Source organism: Ambystoma mexicanum, chromosome 7q (assembly GCF_040938575.1).
Source record: "Ambystoma mexicanum isolate Mex_15411 chromosome 7q, UKY_AmexF1_1, whole genome shotgun sequence".
In the NCBI taxonomy this organism is placed as follows: Eukaryota; Metazoa; Chordata; class Amphibia; order Caudata; family Ambystomatidae; genus Ambystoma; species Ambystoma mexicanum.
This window is the reverse complement of record NC_090941.1, coordinates 472,526,524-472,550,434: the sequence shown is the minus strand read 5'-3', so window position 1 is coordinate 472,550,434 and position 23,911 is coordinate 472,526,524. Positions and strand designations below refer to the sequence as shown.

General features: G+C 46.3%; 1 protein-coding gene across 1 annotated transcript in view; it reads right to left on the bottom strand.

Moving 5' to 3' along the window:
- WBP4 (WW domain binding protein 4) overlaps positions 1 to 23,911 on the bottom strand; it is an 807,881-nt gene that overhangs the window by 432,092 nt on the left and 351,878 nt on the right. The window contains exon 7 of the mRNA XM_069640150.1: positions 5,157 to 5,232. Within this exon, the coding sequence (XP_069496251.1) occupies positions 5,157 to 5,232 (76 nt within the window). The remainder of the gene's footprint in view (positions 1 to 5,156; positions 5,233 to 23,911) is intronic.

Genomic DNA, 23,911 nt, shown 5'->3' with positions numbered 1-23,911 from the left:
CTTTGTATATTTTGTTGGCGGCTCTGAAAGCATTGGCAGAGTCTGTTGTGAGAGATTTCTTATGGATATGTTCAAGAGATATTTTAGTTCGCCTTAGCGAAACTAACTCGTCATTGAACCAAGAACTCTCATTTATCAGCACATCGTGTTTTAGGTATTCTGGGTGCTACCGAGTCAATAGTAGTGGTGAGGCACTTGTAGTAAGCGTCAGCGTCAGCATAATGGATGTCAGAGCTTCACTTAGGGGCTAGGTTCTCGGCTGTTAACTTACAAATGTTTCTTGTTTCATAAGTGTCCATTGCCTTAGTCTTTGGGGGGCAGTTCTCATTGCTAGTAAGGGTGAAGTTGACGCTATGGCGATTAGTCCAATCAAGGAGTGAAATCGAATCGATAGATACTTTGGAATTAAGCGCGAGTATCCAATCCAGCGTTCTGTCCTTAATGTGGGCGGATGCATTCACTAGTTGTATGAAGTTCATTTCTTTGAGTGCAGCATGAAGGGAGTCTGCTTTATGGTCCTACTGGCCATTAAAGCCTAAATTAATGTTGCCAAGGATAATACATTTGGTATTAGGTTTGATACGAGGGGCTAACAGCAAAGGGATGTCTAGGTCTGGATGGGTAATTCTGTTGGACGTTCTATAAATGACCAAGATATTGATGGTGGTTTTCTGGTTAGGTGCAAATTTGGCTAGGATGAGTTCATAGCCTTCAATTTCTACAAGGGGGCAGGATCTAATTTCCACTTTCGTTTTAGGTATTATAGCCACGCCAGCTCCTTGTGCACTGGATCTATCAGTCCTAATGCTGCTGTAATGAGGAGGGATGGCAAGCGCTAGTAAAGGTCCAGATGCTTGGTGCAGCCAAGTTTCTGTAACTATTAGGAAGTCCAAATTGTGTTAAATGATGAGGTCATGGATCTCAATGGCATGGGTTCCTAGTGAGCGAGCATTGATAAGGGAGCCTTTAAGGTTGAGTGATGGCTCTACTGGAGGCGCAGTGGAGGTATTCAGTAACTGCGAGCCCGAGGAACTCACAGATTCTTTGGCGCTGACTGCCAGATGTGTCTTGTGCTGTTTGTTCTTAGGGGGAGGGATGGGCTTCAGCTGTTCTAGCCTTGCTGCAGCAGAAATATAATTCTGCAACAACACTTTGTTACGTGATCTTAAATGGTATAGTCTAGTATTACCCTGAATAGGAAAGGAGGCTGGGTCACCCATATTATTTGGCACATGTTCTGAGATCGTCATGGATGTAGTAGAAGTGGGCTGTAGTGTCTTAGTGCTTCTAGTATCGCCTAGGGTATTGCTGTAATCCCGACTGAGCGATAACGGTGGGGTGGAGGGTAGAAATGTGGTGGGACAAGGGACAGAATGGTGCAGGTAGCAGCCAATTCTGGACAGGTCATTTCCATGTGTAATAAAGGAGCTCCCTGAGCAAGGTAGACAATCATTTACAATGCAGAATGGAAACATAGTAGAGAATAGCAGACCTATCATAGCCATATGCTCAATGGGATTATGGATGTGACAGATCTGCATCACACACGTCGAAGGAGGTTGCCTATACAAATTTTACATTACACTATGTTGAAGGTAATAGATTAAGTTAATCTAGCTTCAATCATGCCGTTTTGGCAAATGGCATTATTGGATCAGAGTGCATGGCATATTAACTAAAGAAACAGTATAAATAGATGATGCAAACAGATTGGCATGATAAGTATAGATATAAAGTGTGAAAGTTAGCACAGCACGCTCACATAAGGGAAGGGGTGGTTTAACACCCTGCCAGGTTAATTGGGCTTAAGACATTCCATATTAGCGTGTATGATGTCATCCGTACTGCTTAATACAATTTTGTTAAGAAGATGAAGGTACTCAGTATAACTAAAGACCGGGATCAGGAACCATAACAGTACAGTGTGCAGGTTATAGCATATGCTAGGCGAGGGCTCACTAGTGCTAGAGTACAATAGCACTACTGTCTACATGAAATACAACTATACTGTCTGTAGTATTTTCCAAACGTTTAACTTTATGCACACATTGGATGGGTGTTGAACACCTTTTACTCTCTTGCAAAGGTGAATACTCCTTTTTACTCTCTTAAATTTGGATTTCCTCTTCAAATCTCCAAATAGGGAGTAAAATACTCCCACCTCAAACTCCTATCTGGAGCACAGCATATGCATGCACTTTGTCTTTCCTAAGTGATAAGTATTTTAACTGATAGAGATTCTTTGTATAATTTTGTAAAGTGTGTATTTTTTCAGTATGCAGTGTGGGTGTTTTCTTTGGTTAACTGCGTGGAAACACTTCTAGCCATCATTCCGCCTTGAGTTAAGCCTGACTTCTCTGCCACAGTGACCTCATTTGTTTACTTTTGGTGAGAAACTTACCTTTTGGTTATACAGTTACACATTCCATCTCCCTTTCAGTGAAATACTATAGCTTTATAGAGCTTGCCCGAGGGCCGTACCGGGCATTATGGGCCCTGAAGACCGAGTTAAAGGCCAGAGAGCGCAGCGAAGGCCTTTAACGAGGTATGAGGGCCTATAACGACGGTACAGCAGGAGGGCAAGGTCTATAAAGCTATTAGAACACATGGCCAAAGTGAAAGTTCATTAAAAAATATAATTTTTTTATTACATTGTTTTTTGCGGGCCTTCAATATTCCCTATGGAATATTGAAGTTTTAAAAAAAAACATGAAAAATAATATTACAAAAAACTATTCGAACCCATGGCCAAAGAGAAAAAAGTTAATAAAAAAAATAGAATTTGTAAAATTATCATTTTTTGGGGACTTAAATATTCTATGTGGGACAAAAATATAAGTCATGCTTATTCAAAGTAAGCCATTTTTTCTACTAAAACTATTAAACGAAAAAGGACGGTATTTGTAGGAAAATGTAATTTTGACTTTGGCCACTAGAGGGAGACGAATCACTGTTAATGCACAACTTTCCGAGCTGAAGAAAGAAAAGCGCAAATGTGCAGGCTATAATGAAACTGCGAGCTATACCGTTTCTTATAGCCCACAAATGGACCAATCAGAAAGGGGTATTCACTGTCCCAGGGTTCTAATGGCATTTACATTACCTAGAATTGTTTATTTTACTGCCAAGAACTGTGACGATTCCAGAGAATTTGTCCCTTCTCTCCCAGTGGGAGACACCCGCCTTAGGACTAGGGTGGTGAGCCTGCTATGCAATACCGTCGCTCTGGGTCAGGGCAAGCGGGATCCCACTGGGCGCGTCTCCCTCCCCGCTGCCTAGGGACAAGGAATTCCCAAGTCAGGATGCCATCCCACCTTCCCCTTCACTTCCAGGTCCTCAATGCTTGTTGGTTATATGGGAATTGAACGGGGTCATCATGTACAGTGCTCTTTAAAACTGGCGTGTTTGGTTTCTGGCCCTTTATTTTTGTCAATCTTGTATTAAGCGCAGGACAAATTGGTTGTCCCATCTCGTCTCAGGGAAGAGGAAGGAACGTCATCCTTCAAGGCGGTGCCGGTAAGCAGTAGCACGCAGTAGACATGGAGAGAGGAAGCGCAAGATAGCGTGTGGACCTCTGCTGCCTTGACAAAGGCTGTGAGCCAGAGGAACTGACGCCTGCCGAACGAAAAGGAGACGCGATCGCCCCATAAGTGGTCGGCCGCCATCTGTTTTCGCAGACGCCGAAGTACTGTGGTGTATAGGCTGGAGGAACTGACGCAAGCAAACCAGCAAAGCGGATGAGAGCTGAAGTCACCCTTTCATGTCAGCCAAAGAGACTGACGAGCACGGTCGCAGAGAGCAAGCAACACACTGCAACCCTGGAAGCGGAAGTAGGGAGGCAATGGCTAGCAATAACACAAGAGGGGACAGGACTCAAAAGAATCCGAGAAGGAGTGAGAAACCAGATAGCGAAACAGCCCAAGGTTGGGTGTGAGAGAGGGAACCCCAAGGTTGGGTGTGAGAGAGGGAACCCTAAGGCAGGCTAAGAGACAGCAGATCCCCAGACAGGGTGTGAGAAATCAAACACTGAGACGGGGCACAAGAAGCAGGACTCCAAAGCAAGGTGTAAAACATTTTTAAAAAAATAAAACAATAGCACACATAGGGCTGGAAATACACCCAATCACCAAACACATGAAGGAGTGAGAGAAGGGATAAACCAAACAGGGCTGAGCAAGCCCGTAGCCCACAGGACACTAAAAAGGTGAACAAAAAGATGAGCAACCCAGGAGGGACAAAAAGTGAACTTTGTTGTCGAGAATACCGATTTATCCAGGTCAGGACGAGGCATCCCAGGAGATGGGATAAATTAGATACTGTTCCAACTACTTGATGAGGACATTGGTTTTGACCTAAAGGAAAAAGAACAGCCATTTTATTTTGGAATTATTCTACGAAGCAGAGGGCTGCTAGAGACCTTGAGAAAGTCTTTTGGGAGGGGGGGTGGGGGGATGGGGGTCAGAAAACCAGCCACCACTAGCTTACCCAAGGGGGAATAATCCTATTCTAAGATACAGCTCTTTCTTTTTCTCTTTCTTTGTTTCTTTCTATAGTGGTAGAACAAATAGTAGGTTAGCATACATTTTGACAGAGGACAGTGTTATTTACGAGACCTCCTGATGAGAGGCAATTAGTTGTTTTGTAGCGTAGGGATATCATCATAGAAGTAGGGTTTAGAGGTTTTCTTTAATAAACCAACTTATTCAAACATGTCCTCTTTTCCGTCTCCTATGTCTGACACAGAACATAGAAGTGATTTTAGTCTGTAATAGACATTTTAAGAGCATCAGTAGAAATAAACACTTTTTGCTTACATTATTAAGATTGTTTTCACAGCATCTTATTACTTTAGAACACCCCAATGTTCATGAACAAAAAAGAACAATTAAGACAAGCCCATAAGCAAGGAGCTATCAAATGTGCTCCCAACAGGATACTGGTGTGGTTATTTAGATGGAACTGCCTTTAAGTTATAAAACAGGCAATTTACATCTGTCATTCAAGAAAAAGTCAGCAGTTTACCCCTGAAGACTGAAAATGGGAAAGCCCTTGCATAGATCTGTACACTGCATTAGAATGTTAACTCCTAAAATGTGTGTACCCTCTAGAAAAGAGATTGGCTGAGAAATCAATAAAAGTAGTCAAACTATGCTTACCTCCTGTTTGAGCGTTATAGTAGTATGTATGACCATCTTCGGTAACAGCTTCTGTCCATACAGATGTTTCTTCTGTCTAATTAAAACAGATAAATCAAAATTTGAAACCGTGCATGCTTGTCATGAAATGGTGAAAAGATTAAAAATAACGAATTATTAGCTGACTAATTAGAAATGGAGGCTCTAACCACAGGCAATTAACACTGCATTTGAAAATAAAGGACTCCTGCATTACAATGGACCAAGAAGGATCATGCAACAACAAAAATGCATTCATACATTGGAATCGTTTTACACATTTAGTTCATACTTTTCATGAACCAAGGATTGATTATGTATCCACATCACTGTAAATGTATTTAAACATTAAAACCAGAAGAAAAATATACAGTATATGAAACCATTGATGTATACATTTTTGGAAAAGAAAAATTACACACAGCTTTCCTCAATACATAGTTTACACATTTTAATTGATTTCAGTGCAATGCACCCCCTCCTTTAATAGCATGCCAATTTATTTCTTGATTCTTTATCAGAGCATCAAGGCATTGAAAAGTACAATAGATACAAAAGGAAAAGACAGTTCTGAAACAACGAGGCTCCAATAGTTTCAAGATAAATTGGCCTGTAAAATTCAGCAATAATGAGAAAGAGGATGGGTAGCAGATCATATAAGCACAACCTTTAGTGTAGTCAGTACACGAGTCTGAAGCAGAAGAGCCTTGAGATGCAAGTCACCAGTATTACTTGATGGCTCTGCAGAAATATGCTGATGGATCTAAAAGCAGAAACTGGGAGAGCAATCTACATATACTTTCAAATGCATTAAACCACAGCAGGTTCAGGAACCAGCACCAAATACTGTTCAATGTCACTAGTATACATCGGTTAGCCAGAAGAAGTGACAAGGAAACAATCCAAATTCTTAGCAAGGTCTGCAATCCCCCTTGGGCCCAATAAACAACCATGCGAATCCAATGGCAGCTTCATCGCTCTTACAGGAGTCAATTTCTGGATCACTGGAAGCCAAAATTCCGAGACCACTGCACAGGTCCAGAACATATGTAAGAAATCAGCATTAATGCCACCACACCTTTGGCAGGTAGAACCACTATGCCGAGAAATGCGTTTTTGCTTTTCAGAAAAATGAAAAATAGTGGAGACCATCCGCCACTTGATGCTTTCTTGTCCAGGAACTTTGAAGCAAAGATCGCCATACCTGTGCCATATCTTCTCGGACTTTGTGCTGCAGGACGAAGCACTTTGCTGGGCAAGGTTAATAGCGGGGGACAAGACCCCGTGGCTGTTGGCATCTTACAACATGTTACGCAGTTTACAAGAAAGCTTCCAAGACTTAACAGACCCAGTACGTCGTGTACCTGATCATTTTCTTTATCACAACAAATAACCTGCTATGCGGATGGGCTCCACAGAGCCTCAAGAAAGGAGATTAGACACACAGAGTTAAACTGAAAAAACTGGAAAACTACTTTATGTTCGTTTTTGTAAAAAATCATAACAGATTAAAAAAATAAAAAAATAAGGATTTATCAATTTACAATCAACACATTTTGCGACTTGAGTAGTTTTAATCCCAATGAGCATTTGAGAAGTTACGCTGAATATCAGTCTCCCATTTCAACCTTGCATTGCTCAGTGGGACGGCCTCCTGATTTTGTGTCTATTTGTATGTAAGCAAGGCAATTTCCCTAAACCCTTTTAGGGTCATCATGTAGTACAAAACGGGAGTGGAATGTGGCTCAGATGGATAGCTCAAAAACTGATCAATTAATGAATACATCCCTTCTATAATATTGCAAGAATCTGAACAGTTGCCCTAAAACCCTTTCAAGAAAGGGTTTGTTAGAGAAACAACTTGCCTTAAATATACATACAGAGCAGCCTTACCATAACGAGGGTGAATCACCTCTTCCTAATATTCATGTATTCATGTTGCAAGTAAGAATAGGCCCCGAGAGACCTATCACTGGCATATAAGGCTTCTTTACAGCTAACAAAAGAGTTCAATCGCCTGTTGCCAGCGCTCCGATTTATACTCAATGAACTCTTGTTCTGTGCATCCAATGTTATGGCTGTTCATGAGCAGTTTGGTCTCTACAAATGATATATGTATGATATATGTATTTTTTCAACGAAATGCCAACAGCAGCGTACACGTGTTTCGACTAATGGAGGTCCTCTTCAGGGCGATAAAGATAGGCAGTGAATAGGCAGGCAATTATCCCAGCATTAAAGTGCTCAACATTTAAGGGAACAATAACTGCCAAAGCCAATAGGTTCCGAAGGAGGCCTTTAGGGAGCCAGGACAGCCAAAGTCAATGGACAAAGTCAAAGGTTTGATGCTCTTCTTCTTAGAAAATGTGTCTTAAATAGTCAGTGTTCAAAAGAGAAATCAAAGCAACAAGAGAGGACTCACCTTTAGAAAGCACAAGCTGTAAGGCCAATGCAGGTAAGTTAAGGTCAATTTGGTGTTGGGTTAAAACGCACTCCCAAAAGGCAAAAGGATAAAATACCCTATGCTGCACCGTTCCTTGAAAATGAAGAAAGTGTTCCAGCTGGTTGCCTTCACAATGCAATGCAGAAGACCCTTGTTCCTGATTCTTGGTCGTGGTGATGAAGGGGAGAATGTCTGGCGGGCTCCTGCGGCAGCACTCGAGAGATGGACTCGACAGCAATGGATTTCTGTTGATTCAGTGGCTCTTTGTGGTTTTGGTGCCTTTTTCTCAGCGCCAACGAAGAAGGAAAAGCTCCGATTAGAATTTCCTTGATCCCTCGGTCCTGGACTCTGGTGAGGGGACTCTGGTGAGGGAACTCTGGATGCAGATTACTTGCTTCCGCAGGGTCCTCTGGATGAATACGAAGATCTGGCTGGATTCAGACTTCGGAAGACAATGCACTCAAGTGCCTGAGCTACCACAGGTATTGGGCTTCTGCAACCTTAGAAAGTCACAGCAAGTCAGGGGTTGTGCCAAAATAGAGTTTGTCCTGAGGCTAGTTGGTCCCACCAGCCTAAGGGAGGAAGTCGTCCTTTGCAGGTCTTCCCTGTCAATTTGAAAGTTGAGGCAGCACAGCTGCAGGGTTTCACCAGGCACTTCGCGGTCCAGGAAGGTGCTGCTGGTGTCTTCTCTCGGCCTCTGCTTCAGGTTCTGTCCTCCAGTGGTCGACTCCAGTCCCAAAAACCTCGCTTTTTATGCAAGTTCCCATTCATTCACAGCCCTACACTGTCAATCACACAGCAGGGTGGCTGTCCTGCAAGGACAGCCAGCTGGCCAATTGGAACTGGTTTCACTCAGGCACACCTAGAGAAAACGGACAGGGAAGTTTCAGGAACCTTCCTCACTTCCTGCCTTTCCAGACACACTGGACCCTGGGCGGGCTTCAGGGCTGAAGCCTGCCAAATGCAATTTACACAAAGGACTAAAACCTGATGCAAACAACAGAGTAAAAGCCTATAAGAAACTAACATGAAATGGCAAAAAAAGAAGACTGGCGGCCATTTTTGGAAAATGGCCACCCTTGTGTGCAGCACTGCAGCTGAGGTATCAGCCTGCAGATACATGTCACTAGGTAGTAAAAAAGAAACCACTGCCACAAGCCATTCATGTGAGTCAGTGTAACAAAATGTTACATGAGGAATGGGTTAAAGAATTACTAGGTAACCCCCCAGCATTCAGGAAGCAAAATGAGTGGGCACCACGGGAGTATGAGTCTGTTTGGTATCCTTAAAGGTCTCTAATGTGATGACTACTTTTTTATTAATATGGTCCAGTGTGCAGGAGCCGGCTGAAAAAGGTTTGGAGACACCCAAGCCCACAAACAGTAGAAGCAAAAGATTAGGTGAAATACCCAATGATACAGCCGCTCTCTGAAATCCCAATCTGGGTTTTATGTTAGTTGAAATGTTACTTAATGCAGTTAGTGTGACCATTACAGCTGATTCATGAAAAAATTCAAAGTCGTTGTAGTTTTCAAGGTCGGTTTTATCCCTCAAACCAAAGTTTTTTTAGGAAAGAAATCACGAATAATCACTAATATTGTTCTTAGTGAGGAAGGATTTGCCACAAGTCACTATCTATAGACTTATAATGTGCCAATGCATTTCGGATAAAACAATTCCTTCATCAGGGCAAGTTAATCCATTTAAACAGAACATAACATATGCATAAAATTGTGCCAACCATATCATGGATAGGGTCCATACATAATCAATCCCATATTCAAAAAAGGACATGTGTGTGTAAACATGAACAGTCATCATTCACATGGTTAAATAAAATGACATGACCCAAATGGTTAAAAATGTGAAAGATTGCACATACCCAGAAGTATCGTATGCAGAATCAGAAGGCAGGAAACAATGGAAAATAAAGAAGATGCGGAAAACAGATCAGTACCCCGATAAGTAATGGTGTCATGTAACTGATTTAGGAGGGAAAATGGTCCATTACCTTAATTAGGTGAATGGTGGCGTTTTCTAAGCTTCAAAAAGCAGACAGCAGCACCACGCTCGGTGAGCAGTGGCTGCAAACAAGAAAGTATGCATAAGGAACCTTTCAGAGCATATACTGATGCATCGAGTAGTGACAAGCGTGGAAGTTGCCTTACCGCTTGAAGGATACGGTGCGGAGCTGTTCTCTCCATGTCTGCCGAAAGCAAACTGTCCTTGTTGCATCGGCGTGTTGCCGAGCAACCTGATTTTATGTGACACGTGATCGCGGCTCCTCGCTGAAGAGCGCGAGCCACGATCCGTGTCTGCAAGCACGCCCATCGGCATGAAAATCTTGAAAGCAAATAATTATGGGATATCCTGGATATATTCTGGAAAAAGTCATCACCAAAAAATGAAAAAATGGAAAAATGGAAAAAAAGGAAAAAAATGCGAAACTCATGGACATGGAAAAAATACTAAAATACCCAAAAATTACCAAACCGGCTAATCAATGGGAATATCAAAATGAAGGGGGATATCAAGAGGGCAAATAAAGAGGGAAAGAGCTGTTCATTGAACACAGGTCAAGAAATGATGTTGCACAGTTATTCATGTGTGCCTAAATATAATTACACAATAAACAAACCCTTGAAACCAAAACACGTGGCTATATTATGCAATATATGTGTGTCCCTTACTGCCGCTAGTGGTGTCATCTTGGAAGACGGCACCTTGGGTCCTGGATGGGACTCCAGGAAGCGCAGCATGTGGGTCACTATATCCAAATCATTTACATATGTATGTGAGAAGTTATATCCATTCCGAGTGACCATCAACATTCAGGTCATGTGTGTAGTGGTGCCATCTGCACCTAGGTGCTGATCAAAACAAAAGATTGCGACATGCATTTAGAAAAACAGAAGATTGTTAGAGGAAACAGTGAAAGTTAATCTCCTCATTTAGTCCATTTGGTACCAAACTGCCAAGTTTATCAATCCAATATGTTCTCTGCGATTCAAACGTTGGCATACATCCTCATGAGGACTATTCTTAGTTAGCACTTCCAAAATCACAAATCTTATCTGTGACATGTTGTGTCCATTGGCCATCCAGTGACGTGCCACAGCAGAGTTAGTGTTCGCATTAGGAATACAGGACCAGTGTTCACCCCACCTCAACTTGGCTGTTCGTGTTGACTGTCCAACATAGAATTTCCCACATGGGCATTTAATACCATAGATGACATTACTACTGTCACAAGTGCCAAAGGTTTTAAGCATAATTTTCTGCCCTGTTCTCGGATGGTTAATGATGTTCCCTTTGATAATGAAGTTGCAGTTGACACAATGAAGACAAGGATAGGTTCCAGTTCGCTGTGTCATAAGTTCTTTAGTTGTGGGTTTCGTTTGCACCAGTTCGTCTTTGAGGTTCCTACTGCGTTGGTAAGCAAAGATAGGTTTCTCCCTGAATAGATCTTGTACTCGGATGTCATTCTTAAATATCTCCCAGTGCTTCATGATGGTTCTCTTGATTTTGTTACTTTGCGTGGAAAACTTGGACACACATACCGGTGACTTAAGCTCTCTTATTTTTGGGATTCTGTCCTGACAATAGAGTCTCTCGTGACAAAGCATCAACCTTGTCGGATGCTAGATCCAATTCATCTTGCTTATATCCACGGGCCAGAAATGTTCCTTTCATCTCCATCTATTGCATTCTATAGTCTTCAGGGTCACTCACTATCTTTTTAACCCTTAGTAGTTGACTGTATGGCAGGTTCTTAAGTAGGCTCGGCTGGTGGAAGCTGAGACGGTGCAGGAGATAAAAGCAGATGCCTATGGAGTTTACCAGACTCCACAAAACAGTAACATAGAAAATCATAGCCAGGAGAACACGAGTGAGTGAGGAAAAGGGTCCTACTTACTCAGGAGTAAAATTTAAAAAGACCTGAATCCAGCAAAATAGCTGGGGGTCTCTAAGGTTAAAGGGAATTGTCACAGAAATGGAAATTCTCCCTAACACTCACCCCTCTCACCACCCCAACCCCCAAAAGAAGGATTTAATCCACTCCTGGCTGAATCTCTTGTTCCAGTTTCTGGAGAGACCATCAGCATTTTGGTGATTGCATCCCGACCTATACCCAATGGTAAAAAGTCAAACCCTTGGAGGCTGATAGACCATCTAAGTAATTTAGGATGTTCCCCCTTCATTAGCATTAACCATCTCATGGGCTGGTGGTCTGTTTGAATAAAGAAAGTAGAACCATACAAGTATGGCCTAAACCTCTTCAAATACCAGACAATGGCAAAACACTCATGCTCTATAGTTGCCCACCTTCCTTGTTTCACGGTCTTTCAGTGTCCTACTGATGAAGCAAATAGGGTGTTCTCCGACTTGCTCATCCAGTTTAGTTAGGACTGTACCCATACCCATCCCTGTGTTAGAAGCATCCGTTTGTACTATAAAGGATTGGTTGTTATCAGGAGCTCTTAAGACTGGAGCTTTGCAGATGGCTTGTTCAGCCCTGCAAATGCCTTGGCACACTCCTCATTCCATCTGGCTTTCTTTGGACATTTTGGAGGGGAGATGACATTCAGGAGCGAAGCTATTTATTTATTTATATCTGTAGAGCGCACTAGCAGCCCACAGGCATAGAGGCGCTCTAACAGAGCTAAAGCAGGCTTACTTGAGGGTTACAATGAAGCCGCCCATGAGAGAACTTGTTCATATTACGGTGCCATAGTTCTCAATGAAATTTCTGTAGTACCCAGTGAGACCTAGAAAGGCTCTCACCTGGGTTTGAGTAGTGGGGTGGCCCAGTCCAAAGTACAGCTTGTACTTTGCTAGGCAAGGCCCTAATCTCACTGCCTCCTACCTCATGTCCAAGGTAGACCACTTTGCCCTGACAAATTTGAAATTGACTTGCCTCTATGGTCAGATGGGCCTGTTCAAGAGCCTGCAATACATACCCAAGGTGATGAAGATGGTCTTCCCAAGTGGGGCTGAACACTGCTTGGTCCTCCAAGTATCTCATGCAGAAATCCTGTAACCCATTCAGAACCTGGTTCACCATCCTTTGGAATGTAGCAGGTGCATTCTTTGGTTTATAGTCATTTTTTCTAATACAAAAAAGTAGAATTTTTTTATTACGTTTTTTATTCGAAATGGGGGTGTTCCCCCCACCCCCCTTTAATTTTTTTTTATGTTTTACCCATTTTTTTAGATATTATTTTTTCAACATTTTTGTCTTTCGATTTTCTTTTTCTAAATTATGACCGACCACCACATTCTTTAGTGCAAAAGGCATAATCCTAAACTGGTATAAGCCTCCTGTGGTGGAAAATGCAGTTTCTCTATGGCACGTTCTGTCAGTGCTATTTGCCAGTAGCCTGCGGTCAAATCAAATGTGTAGAGGCACTTGGCAGATCCACGTTTCTCCACCAGCCCATCTGTCTTTGGTAAAGGATGGGCATCCGTCTTTGTGACTGCATTTAGAGCTCTATAGTCACATAGAATCTCAACTCTTTGGTTCCTGCCTTTGGCACTAGACCATGGACTTGTAGATGGCTTTATAATCCTGAGGTCAAGCATCTTGTTAACCTCCTCCTTTATACGAGTTAGGACATGATCAGACATTCTGTAGCCCGTGCTTTTAACAGGCAGACTGTCACCAGTGAGAATCTCATGCTGGCCCCAAGGGGTCAAGCTTGGTGCCAGAGACAACAGGGAGGCAATCTGACTTAACAGAGCTTTGCACTACTCCTGTTGCTGCAGAGTCATATCTGAAGACAGTTTTACTCCTCAACTGTCATCTGAAGGGTGACCCCTGAGGAGATCAGAGAGAGGCTCAGTCTCCTCCTCCTCTTGATCAGAGGCTAGAAGGAAAGCTCCCAGCTCTGCACTAGAGACAAAGGCCTTCAGCCGTTAAGTGTGAAAGATCCTAGGGGGGGGACGCTCGAGAGCCTGTGACCAAGATGGCAGCACTGCTCTGAGCTCCACACAGAATCCGCCAGCAGGGAGGCAATCCAGTCACCCATCGGGGTCCATCTGACATTAAACTAGCGGGCTGAGGGTGTGAAAGGAGCCCAGTGATCACTGAAACTTGGGTGGCAATTTGGAGCCGTTGGCCTGAGAAAACCAGCAGGCGGCCTGAACCGCACCGGTGCCCCGGCAGAGACGTCATTTAGGGGGTCACCAGAGGTTGCAAATGCGACCTCCGAGGTCTCCTTTGCGACCTCAAAAAATGCAAGCTCCTGGGCTGTGGCCAGCACCATGTGGCTCTTTACTTCTGGAGTGGCTGCCTTTCTTGTTCAGGCCCCTTAAAAAAAGAAGAAATATAAGAACAGGAGTGCTACAAGTCTAACACTTTCAGCACTGACCCTAGATAAGAAAGAATAGGAATACCAAATAATGTGTCTTTCTGGAATTCTATACAATAATTGCTAGACTCATTAAAGGTTTATTTCAGGTACACTTCAGGGGTGAGTCACTGATTTAGTCTGTTCCTAAACGCCTCAACTCAGCCTTTCATCCTTCTTAGATCGATAGTACCAACACATGTTGGGTGATATTGGGTGTATATTTTTTCAATATAAAGCGCTTAAGCGTTAGTGCTATATAATAACACATCATTATCATTTGGTCATTGACGTCTGCTTGCATTCACAGTAATTGGGTAATATGGGGCTATACACACTGATCTTAACGATACATATGGCGATCCATTTTTGTATGAAATGTACAACACATTATAGTGATATCGTAACCATATTTTTCGTAGTGTACAATGCTATGTGATGCCACTTCCTGTTTTGTCAACGGGTGAAAGGTCGTGTTCCATCGCTTCCTGCGATATCAGGTCGGGTCAAATTACATCACTTCCTGTGATGTCATTGGGCGGGTCAAGGGTCATGTGATGTCACTTCCACCACCCCTGGCATTTTCATGAAATGACGTCCCTGCGCCCCGGGCGTGTTGCCTGCAGCGAGAGCCCCACGGGTCCCACTGCGCATCCCAGAAGGTGTTGGCGGAGACGAGGAGTCTTGGGCCCGGATAGGAGGCATGTGCTTCGGGGATCTCCCCGGAAGGTAAAAGCTGGTGACACTGAAGTGAAGCAGAGCGGTCCGGGAGCGCGGTTCATGGCCGGCATGCCCCTAGAGCCTGTGCGCGGCCCAGACGCGGCACCGGCAACAGACACCCAACCGCTGAGCAGGGGGGTGGTGTCCCATCCCCGGACAGTGTTGCAACACCTGTGGCGAAGTGGTGACGTCGGTGGCTGCAGCTGGAGCTGTGGGAGAGCTGATCAGCTCCCGCGGTGCACCTGGTCTGGAAGACTAGCAAGGGTGTGGACCTGAGACACCGAGGAGGAACAGCCGGCTCTGTGGCAGGTGAGGGGAGTGATCCGTAATTGCCGGCCAGGAGCCCAAACCCAGGGATCTGAGCACAGCGGCCTGGCCGCACTAGACCCTTGGTGTGCGGAGTGCGCTGGCACCCCCTGAGTTCCCAGCAGAGAGGGCGCACTCTGAGTCCTGCTGGCAGGGATCGGCCCGTTCCAGGGGCGCCCTGGCAATAGTCTGCACTCTTCCCCCGGAGGCAGAGACATCCAAACAGGAGCAGCAAGAAAATAAGTAAGTGGCAGCGGGGATCCTGGCTGCGGAGGTGGCCCCGCGCTGCTCTAGTCCTCCATTCGCCTGGAGCCATCAGACATGCAGTGGCATGTATATGGACGCTAGTCAGGTCCCCAGAAATATGACGTATGATACACAAGCCAACACTGCCACGGCACAGTAAATCGAAGGGAGGCATACCTCAGAACCTCCCTCTCCTTGGACTTGTGAGAGGGAAGCCCCGGCACCTCTACAAAACAGGCACCACAACACTATTGGAAACACTATTGGAAAGGGCTCGTCCGACTCTTGACTGGCGTGGGCTGTCTCTGTTGTGCGAAGGGCGGATGTTCACAGAGGACATTAAGGAGGAGATCTCTGCGAAACAATGGAGAACGAGAGGCTGTGCAATATGAAACCGACTGGCGAGCAGAGGAGTTGGTAGGGAAAAGGTATTGAGATACCCCAAGTGAACAGGCACAGACAATTTACACAGGGGCAGGCAATGAAGCCAGCCCGGAGATACATGAAGATATGAAGATGCCATAGCTATAAGAGTGCAAAGCAAAGTCCACACAGGAGCTCAGACCAGCATCGGAGCTCTAGCTGTGAACAGTACTACAGTGAGCAACAGCCCCAACAACCAACTTTTGGAACCAAATCCCTGAGAGAGGGCGGGGCTTCCTCAGGCCTAGTTCTAAGCTACATGGCGAAAGGGAACAAGTGACAGTCTCGCCTGCAATTTACCCAGAAGGAAGGGCTTAAGAGCAGTGACAAGATTGCAGAACACCTAGGGCCAAATCATGGAGCCTCGGATGGCTGGTGAGGCAGGTGAGGACATGTCAGACCCCCCCCATCGGAACCGAGCCAAGTACTGGCCGAAATGAGGTCTGGCTTCACTGCCATAAATACTAAACTGGACGGAATGGCATATAATATTGACAGGATGCAGGAAAGGATCGATAAGGAGAGCAGAAGGACAACCAAAGTTGAAGCTAGGGTCAGTGCACTGGAGGACACCCGCAATGACACGTCGCAGGCAATTAGAGAGCAACGGAGGGAGGTGCAATCCATCAAAGACAAAAATGAGGACCTCAAAGCGAGATCGCAGAGGAATAACAGAGCGGTGGGGGTTCCGGAGACCTCTGCACAGCAAAACATGGAGGTCTTCATGGAGAACTTTTATCAGACAAGTGCTACAGGCTCCATCTCTCTCATCCAATTTTCTGGTGGAGAGGGCTCATCGGATATCACAGGTTTTCCCCGCGACTGGGTCAAAGCCCACGCCCGATCATCGCTCGTGTCTTAAACTACCGAGACGCCATACTTCGCAGAACGAGAACGCTAGGGGACCTTACCTACGAAAACACAAGAGTATCCTTCTACCCAGACTTCACCCCAGCGGTCCACAAAGCCCAACTTTCCTTCCTAGCAGTGAAGAGAGCCCTTAGAGATCGAGAAATAAGATATTCAATGCAATACCCCTGCAAACAGAGTACAGCACAATGGCCAAACTCACTTTTTCACAGACCCAGGAGCAGTACACAACTTCCTTGAGGCTTTGCCGAAGTGAACCAGAAGGCTCTGGATGCATAAATTGGACAGGGGCCAGCTGGCAAACAGCTACAACAGTCACCTGAAACTCGATATGGGGTGGCCCATAGCAGTTAAAGTAACCTCAGCAGGTCATCCTCGATGGGTGGCAGCAATTGATGGCTAATGATGTAACCAATAGAACCAGCTGCTTAAGTATGCATAGTTAATGTTTTTAAAGTCCTCCCTGCGGTGGGGAGCGGGCAAGGTCACCATGGAAGCGGTGTCCAGCGTCTCCGGGCGACTGCCCATTGAGTTACATATGTTGAGGGCAATAGGGGTGGGGGGATCCAGTCACTGCAGGTTGTGGGTGGGCAGTGGGGGAGAGGCGGAAAATGTGCAGGGGATGTGTTGTGAGATGATTCAGAGGGGGAGGAGGAGGGGAACATGTTGGGGATTTGGTGTTCAGTTATATCAAAAATATTTGTATCTCATTGAGTCCGATGGATGGTCACCGGGCAGGACGCAAGGGCGGGATGCCGTTGCTTGGGAACATAGTCTACACAGCAGATAGGGCACATAAGGTCATTAGCTGGAATGTGCGGGGACTCAACAACCCACACAAAACCTGCAAGGTGATGCAATACTGCGAACAGCATGGAGCCAAGGTGGTCATGCTGCAGGAGACTCATCTTCGGGGCAAAGGAAATGGAGTCGCCAAAAACTGGGGGTGCTGCAAATACTACACCTCTTACTCAGCGGGAGTGATGACACTAGTGCATAAATCCCTGGAGTTTCGACCTAAAAGCAAGCACATCGATCCAATGGGTAGGTACGTTATTCTTTCTGGATGCTGGGGGAACATACCAATTACATTTGTTAACGTATACGGCACAAACATTGACGACCCGAGCTGTACCGCAGCTTGTCACGACTAAGTCAGAAATATGCAGATACCAACAATGTATGGGCCGGGGATCCCAATGTTGTCTTAGACCCAAGCAGGGACAGGACGAATGGGGAAGGGAAAAGGAGAGCTAGAGCCGCAGATGTGGTTCTGGGAGCCATGGGGGTGCTGGAACTGGGAGACGTGTGGAGGCTCGTAAAACCAGATTGGGTGGAATATTCACATCACTCCACGGCTCATAAAACCGCGTTCCAGCTGGATTATATCCTAGCATGCCCATACTTAATACACCAGACGGAGGAATGCGTGATGCTTCCCAGAACGCTTTCTGACCATTCCCCCCGTGTTGTCATCAATACAGTTAGACCAGGTCCCTAACTGCCCCCAATGGAGGTTTAAATCAGAGGCACTGGGTGATGTGGTGTTTAAGGGTGAGATGCTTAGCTTAATCAAAAACTATTTCACCGAAAACATGGGCTCCGTCCATAAGAAAGGTACACTGTGGGAGGCATTTAAGGTGGTCATGAGAGGGAGCTGTGAGGGGATTCCCTGGGTCCTCTTGCTAAACTGAGGGACGATCTGGACTGCTTTAGCGCCCTTGCTGAGAGAGGAGTCAAATACTTTGCTCGGCCAGCAATGGCACGTAGATATGCGGGGGAGGGAAGGCCTGGCAGGCACTTGGCGGCTATTGTACGACATGAAAGGGATTGTAGGGAGATTGCTGCTATCAAAGCACCAGACGGAGAGGTAGTTGTACAGCCGAGTGCGATAGCCGAAGTATTTCGACAATACTATGAGTGCTATACATCTCCCGGGGGGCGCTGCAAAGTGAGGTGGTGAGGGAATACATTAGAGCAGCATCTCTCTGAAAATTGGGGCAGAAGCTGCGATGGCTCTAGCAACCCCAATAACGGTCGATTAAATCCTGAATGCGATATGGGAGCTGCCATCCTCCTAAGCGCCCGGAACAGATGGCCTAACAGTCGAGTTCTACAAGGAATGGGGCCCTGAGATAGAGAGACACATGCTAGCGGTGTGGGATGAGGAATTGACAGTGGGGCATCTCCCGTCCTCGATGTGCCAGGCGGTGATTACCTACCTTGATCCACAAACCCGGTAAGGATCCCCTCGAGTGCTCGTCATACCGCCCTATATCCCTACTGAACCTCAACACTAAAATCTTTGCGAAAGTATTGGCGGACCGACTACTGCCCTATGTCTCTATGGTTGTGTATATGGATCAATCTGGATTTATACTGGAAAGATCAACCTCCCTGAACCTTCGTCACTTATTTGCAATCCTGGCCCAGATAGACCCCAGCACCCAGGCAGTAGCGGCCCTGCTAGATATGGAGAATGCATTTGATTCAGTGGAGTGGTGTTATCCGTTTGAAGTCTTAACTCAATTCGGGGTCCCGGATCCTTTCCTTGCAGCAGTACATTCTCATCTACTCAGGCTCATATGCCCAGATAAATGTGGACAGCACTCGCTCTCAAATTTTTAAACTAGGCAGGGGCACCAGACAGGGCTGCCTTCTGTCGCCCTTGCTATTCGCTATGGCAGTAGAAATACTTCCTCAGGCAGGCCGCGAGTATCATGGACAGAGGCCTGGCGATGGGGGGCAAGGAGGGGTGGGGGAACTTATCTCTTTATATGCAGATGACACGTTGTATATATTAAAGACCCCACAAATAACCTGGCCCCACTGGTCAGGGAGATAGAACAATTTGGAACAGTGTCAGGGCTATGACTCAACAATGCTAAATCCTCACTATTCCCTCTAAACGAGAACACTGTCTGGCCCCCTAACACACAGGGCTACGGTTGGGAACAGCTGGCGGTCACGTACCTGGGAGTGCGGGCTAGTAGGGACGCAAAATCATTGCTAGAGGACAACCGTACCAAATATTTGCAAGCGTTGAGGTCCAGTGAGGAGAGGTGGTGTGGCCTGTCCCTCTCCCTTTTGGGGAGAATAGGTATAGCTAAAATGATAGTTGTCCCTAAACTCTTGTACATCTTTCAAAATGTTCTGGTATGGCCTGGGGTGGGATTCTTCCAGGAGGTGCGCTCACTACTGAGCAAGCGGACGTGGTATGCCAAGAGCCCACGTATAGTGTGGGAGACACTTGCCCAGCCGTAGGAGCAGGGGGTGGGTTGGAGCGCCTGACGTGGAACTGTACTTCACGGCGGAGCAACTTACCTTTACAAAATACTGGATGACGGGCGCTCGGCCGAACCCTCATTTTAGGATTGAGCGATACTCTATATAACCGTTCTCCCTTCAAGGGTTACTGATCTCTGGTGGGTCCAATGACAGGTGTCGATTTTCCCGGTAGCCTGTACAATACATGCCTGGAAGAGAGCTATGAAGACGTTGGGAGTGGACTGCCCCTTTGACCCAGGCATCTCGTTATGGGGCATAGAAACCCTCGTACCAACCTGTGATAAGGCTATTGCACAAGACCTGGAAGGGGGGGTAGGCATTATTGCATGTATCGACGACAAGTACCCTGATGAGCAATTCGTCTCTTATTACTTGTTCAAAAAAAAAAAATGGGAAGGGGGGGGGCCTCAACGCACCCTGCAGTATTTCAGGATGAGGGCGGCCTTCATTTTTACATAACGGTCCCAGGAATTTCCTCAAATGCCACGCACTCCCCCAGTGCCGCACCTCATTAGGAACTCCCCTGTGTGTAGAGGTACAGTATCCACACTTTATAAATTGCGTCAGAAGGATACGCCCAGAGAGGCACTTAAGTGTAGGGGGAGGTGGGAGGAGGACTCAGGGTTGACCCCGTCGGATGAACAATGGGCTGTGATGTTCGACACCACGCATCAAGGGGCCTTTAACACCAGGCTGCAGTTAATGCAGCTAAAAACGCTGCATAGTGTATATGTCTCCCCAGCACGCACGCACGCACCAATACGACCCCACAAAGCCCGCCACCTGCCCAAGATGTAAAATGGAGCGGACCAATATGCTGCATATGTTGTGGCTATGTGTGGAACTGGGCCCCTTCTGGGAGGGAGGTGGTAAAGGTTATGTCTGAGATGGTGGCTCGGCCAGTACCGAGAGAGCTGTTGTGCTGCATGTTTGGGTGGCTCCAGGGATTAAGTTATTGTCCACCTGTATGATCAAAGCAAGACGTTGTATCCTGATGAAATGGTTAAGTGCACCCCCTCACCCCCCTCATCCCCCCCCCCCCCCCCCACCGAGGGTGCATGGTTGGCTGAGAGAGCTAATATGGTTTAGTGACACTGATATGAAGCATGCATGTGCGTTGTACAAAATCGGCGTATAAATATCTGGCACCCCTTCACGACATACCTACTGACGTGGGATGCCTGCACATGATGGACCAATTTGTTGTGGAGCAGGGAATAAAACTGTCGAGTGGGTGAGACCCTCCTCAGGAATGGGAGACAATCATGGGACGTTCCTACCCCCGTCGGGAATCCGTCTGGGTTCATGATTGTCACGATTCCTGCCCCCAGCACCCTGGCATATCAGGCTGGAGCCAGGTCCCCGCCACCTAGTCGGCCCCTAAGGGCCTCTCCATCTCCCCAGACACCTACTTGGACTCAGACTTGGCACCAAGCTCACACACAGTCCTGAGATCCACTTAGTATTGGATTTGTAATGTATTATGGGGCAATGGATGCCCTCATGTAATTCAGTTCCTTGAACTGGATGAGCAGTCTAGTCTTTCGAGTGTGGCTCAGCCCAGGGATAACTGGGATACCTAAAGACTATTTAAACCACACCCGGCCTGAGAAACATGCTTTGCGTTTCTCTGCACCTGCAGCGCGACACTCACCGTGCCCAGATCTCCTGAAGAGGTCCACTTCTTTCTTCAGCACCAGCGCACCTGCAAGAATAAGAACTTCGCTGCCAATACTCACCTCGAAGAGCATCCAACTTCTGTCCAGCTCTTCCCAGTCTTGTGGATTCCTACGGCAGAGTCATCCCCATCTCGGCACGCCACACCCTACCAAAGGGGAGAAGAATAGAAGAAAAGACGTTAGTAAGCATTCTGCAATACTTAGCTCTCTCGAATTTGCAAATAGCGTTTAATCCTTACCTGAACTCCCGTTGATCGGACAACTTCTGCTCCGGACCATCCCGCCGATCTGAAAAAGGGGAAAAGACACATCAGGTTAGCGCAAAACATTTAAGAGGCGCCGCACATTGCGCTTTCTCACCGCAGCTCATCTCCTCAGCTCGCTTCCATGCTGGGTTACTGCGGCACCTAAAAGGACACGGAAAAGACGAACATTGGTTAGTGCTAAGGAAGCTAATAAGCATCACGCTCCGCATTCCTACTTACTCCAGCAGCGCATTACCATCCTCAAGACCTTCATCACCTAAGGAAAGAAAGACAGTATTAAAGGGACTAGAGCCATCTGAACTTTTGTAAGACTCATTCCAATTACCGGTCAGGCTGAAGCCGCAGCAAGCCCCTTCCGCAGGGCCCGTGCCAGTGAAGCAACTATGCACCCTCCAGCCCGCATCACCCAACGCACCCCTGCATCGAAGGCAGGACGGAGAGTGCCCCACATCAAAAAAACAAGGTGAGGAGAGGTCCGGGGGGAAGGTTGGGACCCAGGGAAAAAAAGGGGGGCCAGACAAGCAAGACCAATAGGGAATTGACCTCTGACAATACTGGGTTTCAGGCCCAGTGCCTGGTTGAGCAAGTCCAGGGAAGGGTTCGAAGTGGTCGGAAGTCCGGACCGGCTGAGTGGCGTCCCCGTGCATATCAGGTGAGCGTTACAATGATGTTCGGTAAATATATGTATGTACTGAAGTCTCTTGTTTCTCCTATGTTGGCTTAAATTGTGTAAGATACTTGTGTGCTGTGTTGCGAAGACGTTATGATGTCCGTCATTCTAAAGAATGCATAAAATGTGTGGCCATTGCCGGTGAGTTACAAATCATACAATAAAGAAATATTTTTTAAAAAAGTGAAAGACCCTAGGGGCCTCCTTGTGGTTGCCCTAGTCCAGTAAATAATTCACCTCTCCAGGTTGGTCTACATCCTTGAAGGGTCCTATCCATTACTCCTCTACGGCCCTCTGCCCTGCAGGAACCATAACCAATACTAACTGGTCTGGTGTGAACACCACCATGTTGGCCTTCTGGTCATGCCAATGGTTGGCCAGAGCCTGACCAGCTTTCAGGTTTTCTATTGCTTCCGTCATCAAAAGTACCATCCTCCTCCTGAGGGCTAGCACATAGTCAGTGACACAGACTGGCTTCAGGGATCTCAAAACCCTCTTTAATGAGGGCCAGGGGACCACTGACTGGATGACCATAGAGGAGCTCAAAGGGGCTGAAAGCCACTCCAGCTTGAGGCACCACTGTAAGCAAAAAGAAGGCATGGCAGTAGTAGAAGGTCCCACTTTCTTCTCAGGGGCTCTTCTAAAGGCACCCATCATGCTCTTCATTGTTCTGTTAAACCTTTCTACCAACCCATTTGTTGGGGGTGGTAGGCAGTTCAGAACGTTTAAGTCATTACACCATTCTTCCACATGGTCTGCATGTAGTGGAACATTAAATTAGATCCCCCGTCAGAGATAACTTCCTTAGGAAACCCATCCCTGGTAAAAAATACCAAGGAGGGACTTAGCCAATGCTTGAGAAGTAACATTCCTCATAGATATAGCCTCAAGGTACCTGGTAGCATGCTCTACAACCAATATAAAATCGATTGCCTGAGGAAGTAGGAGGGTGTATGGGACCAACAATGTCAATCCATATCTTCTCAAAAGGAACGCCCACCACTGGGAGGGGCACAAAAGCTGCCACATTCTTGGATCTATTTTTGCCACGTGTGGCATCTTCTACAATGTTTGTCAACATCTGCACCCATCGTGGGCCAGTAAAAGTACAGAGAAAGCCTCTCAATGGTCTTCTTGGAGCTCAAGTGATCAGCCAGAGGTAGCTCATGTACTAGTTATAGTAGCTTAGACCTCACCTCCTGGAGTAGTAGCAGTCACCTGAAGTCCCCTGGGGTAGATTCTGTAGGCTCACTTTAGAGGAGTGCATCCTCCCAGTAGAGTCTATGCTTCACTGGCTCTTGCCTTTACAGCCGGGAAGCGGTCTGTTGTCTGAGAGGAACATTCTCTCGGTCCTCTGCTGGAATCTGCCCCAGAGGGTCCACCTTCTGCAAGCAAAGTCTGCAGCTCAGGATGGTCTTTAGGATCCAGATCTTCCAAGCAGGGAAGAATCTCCTCCAGATCTGTTTCACCAGTAGC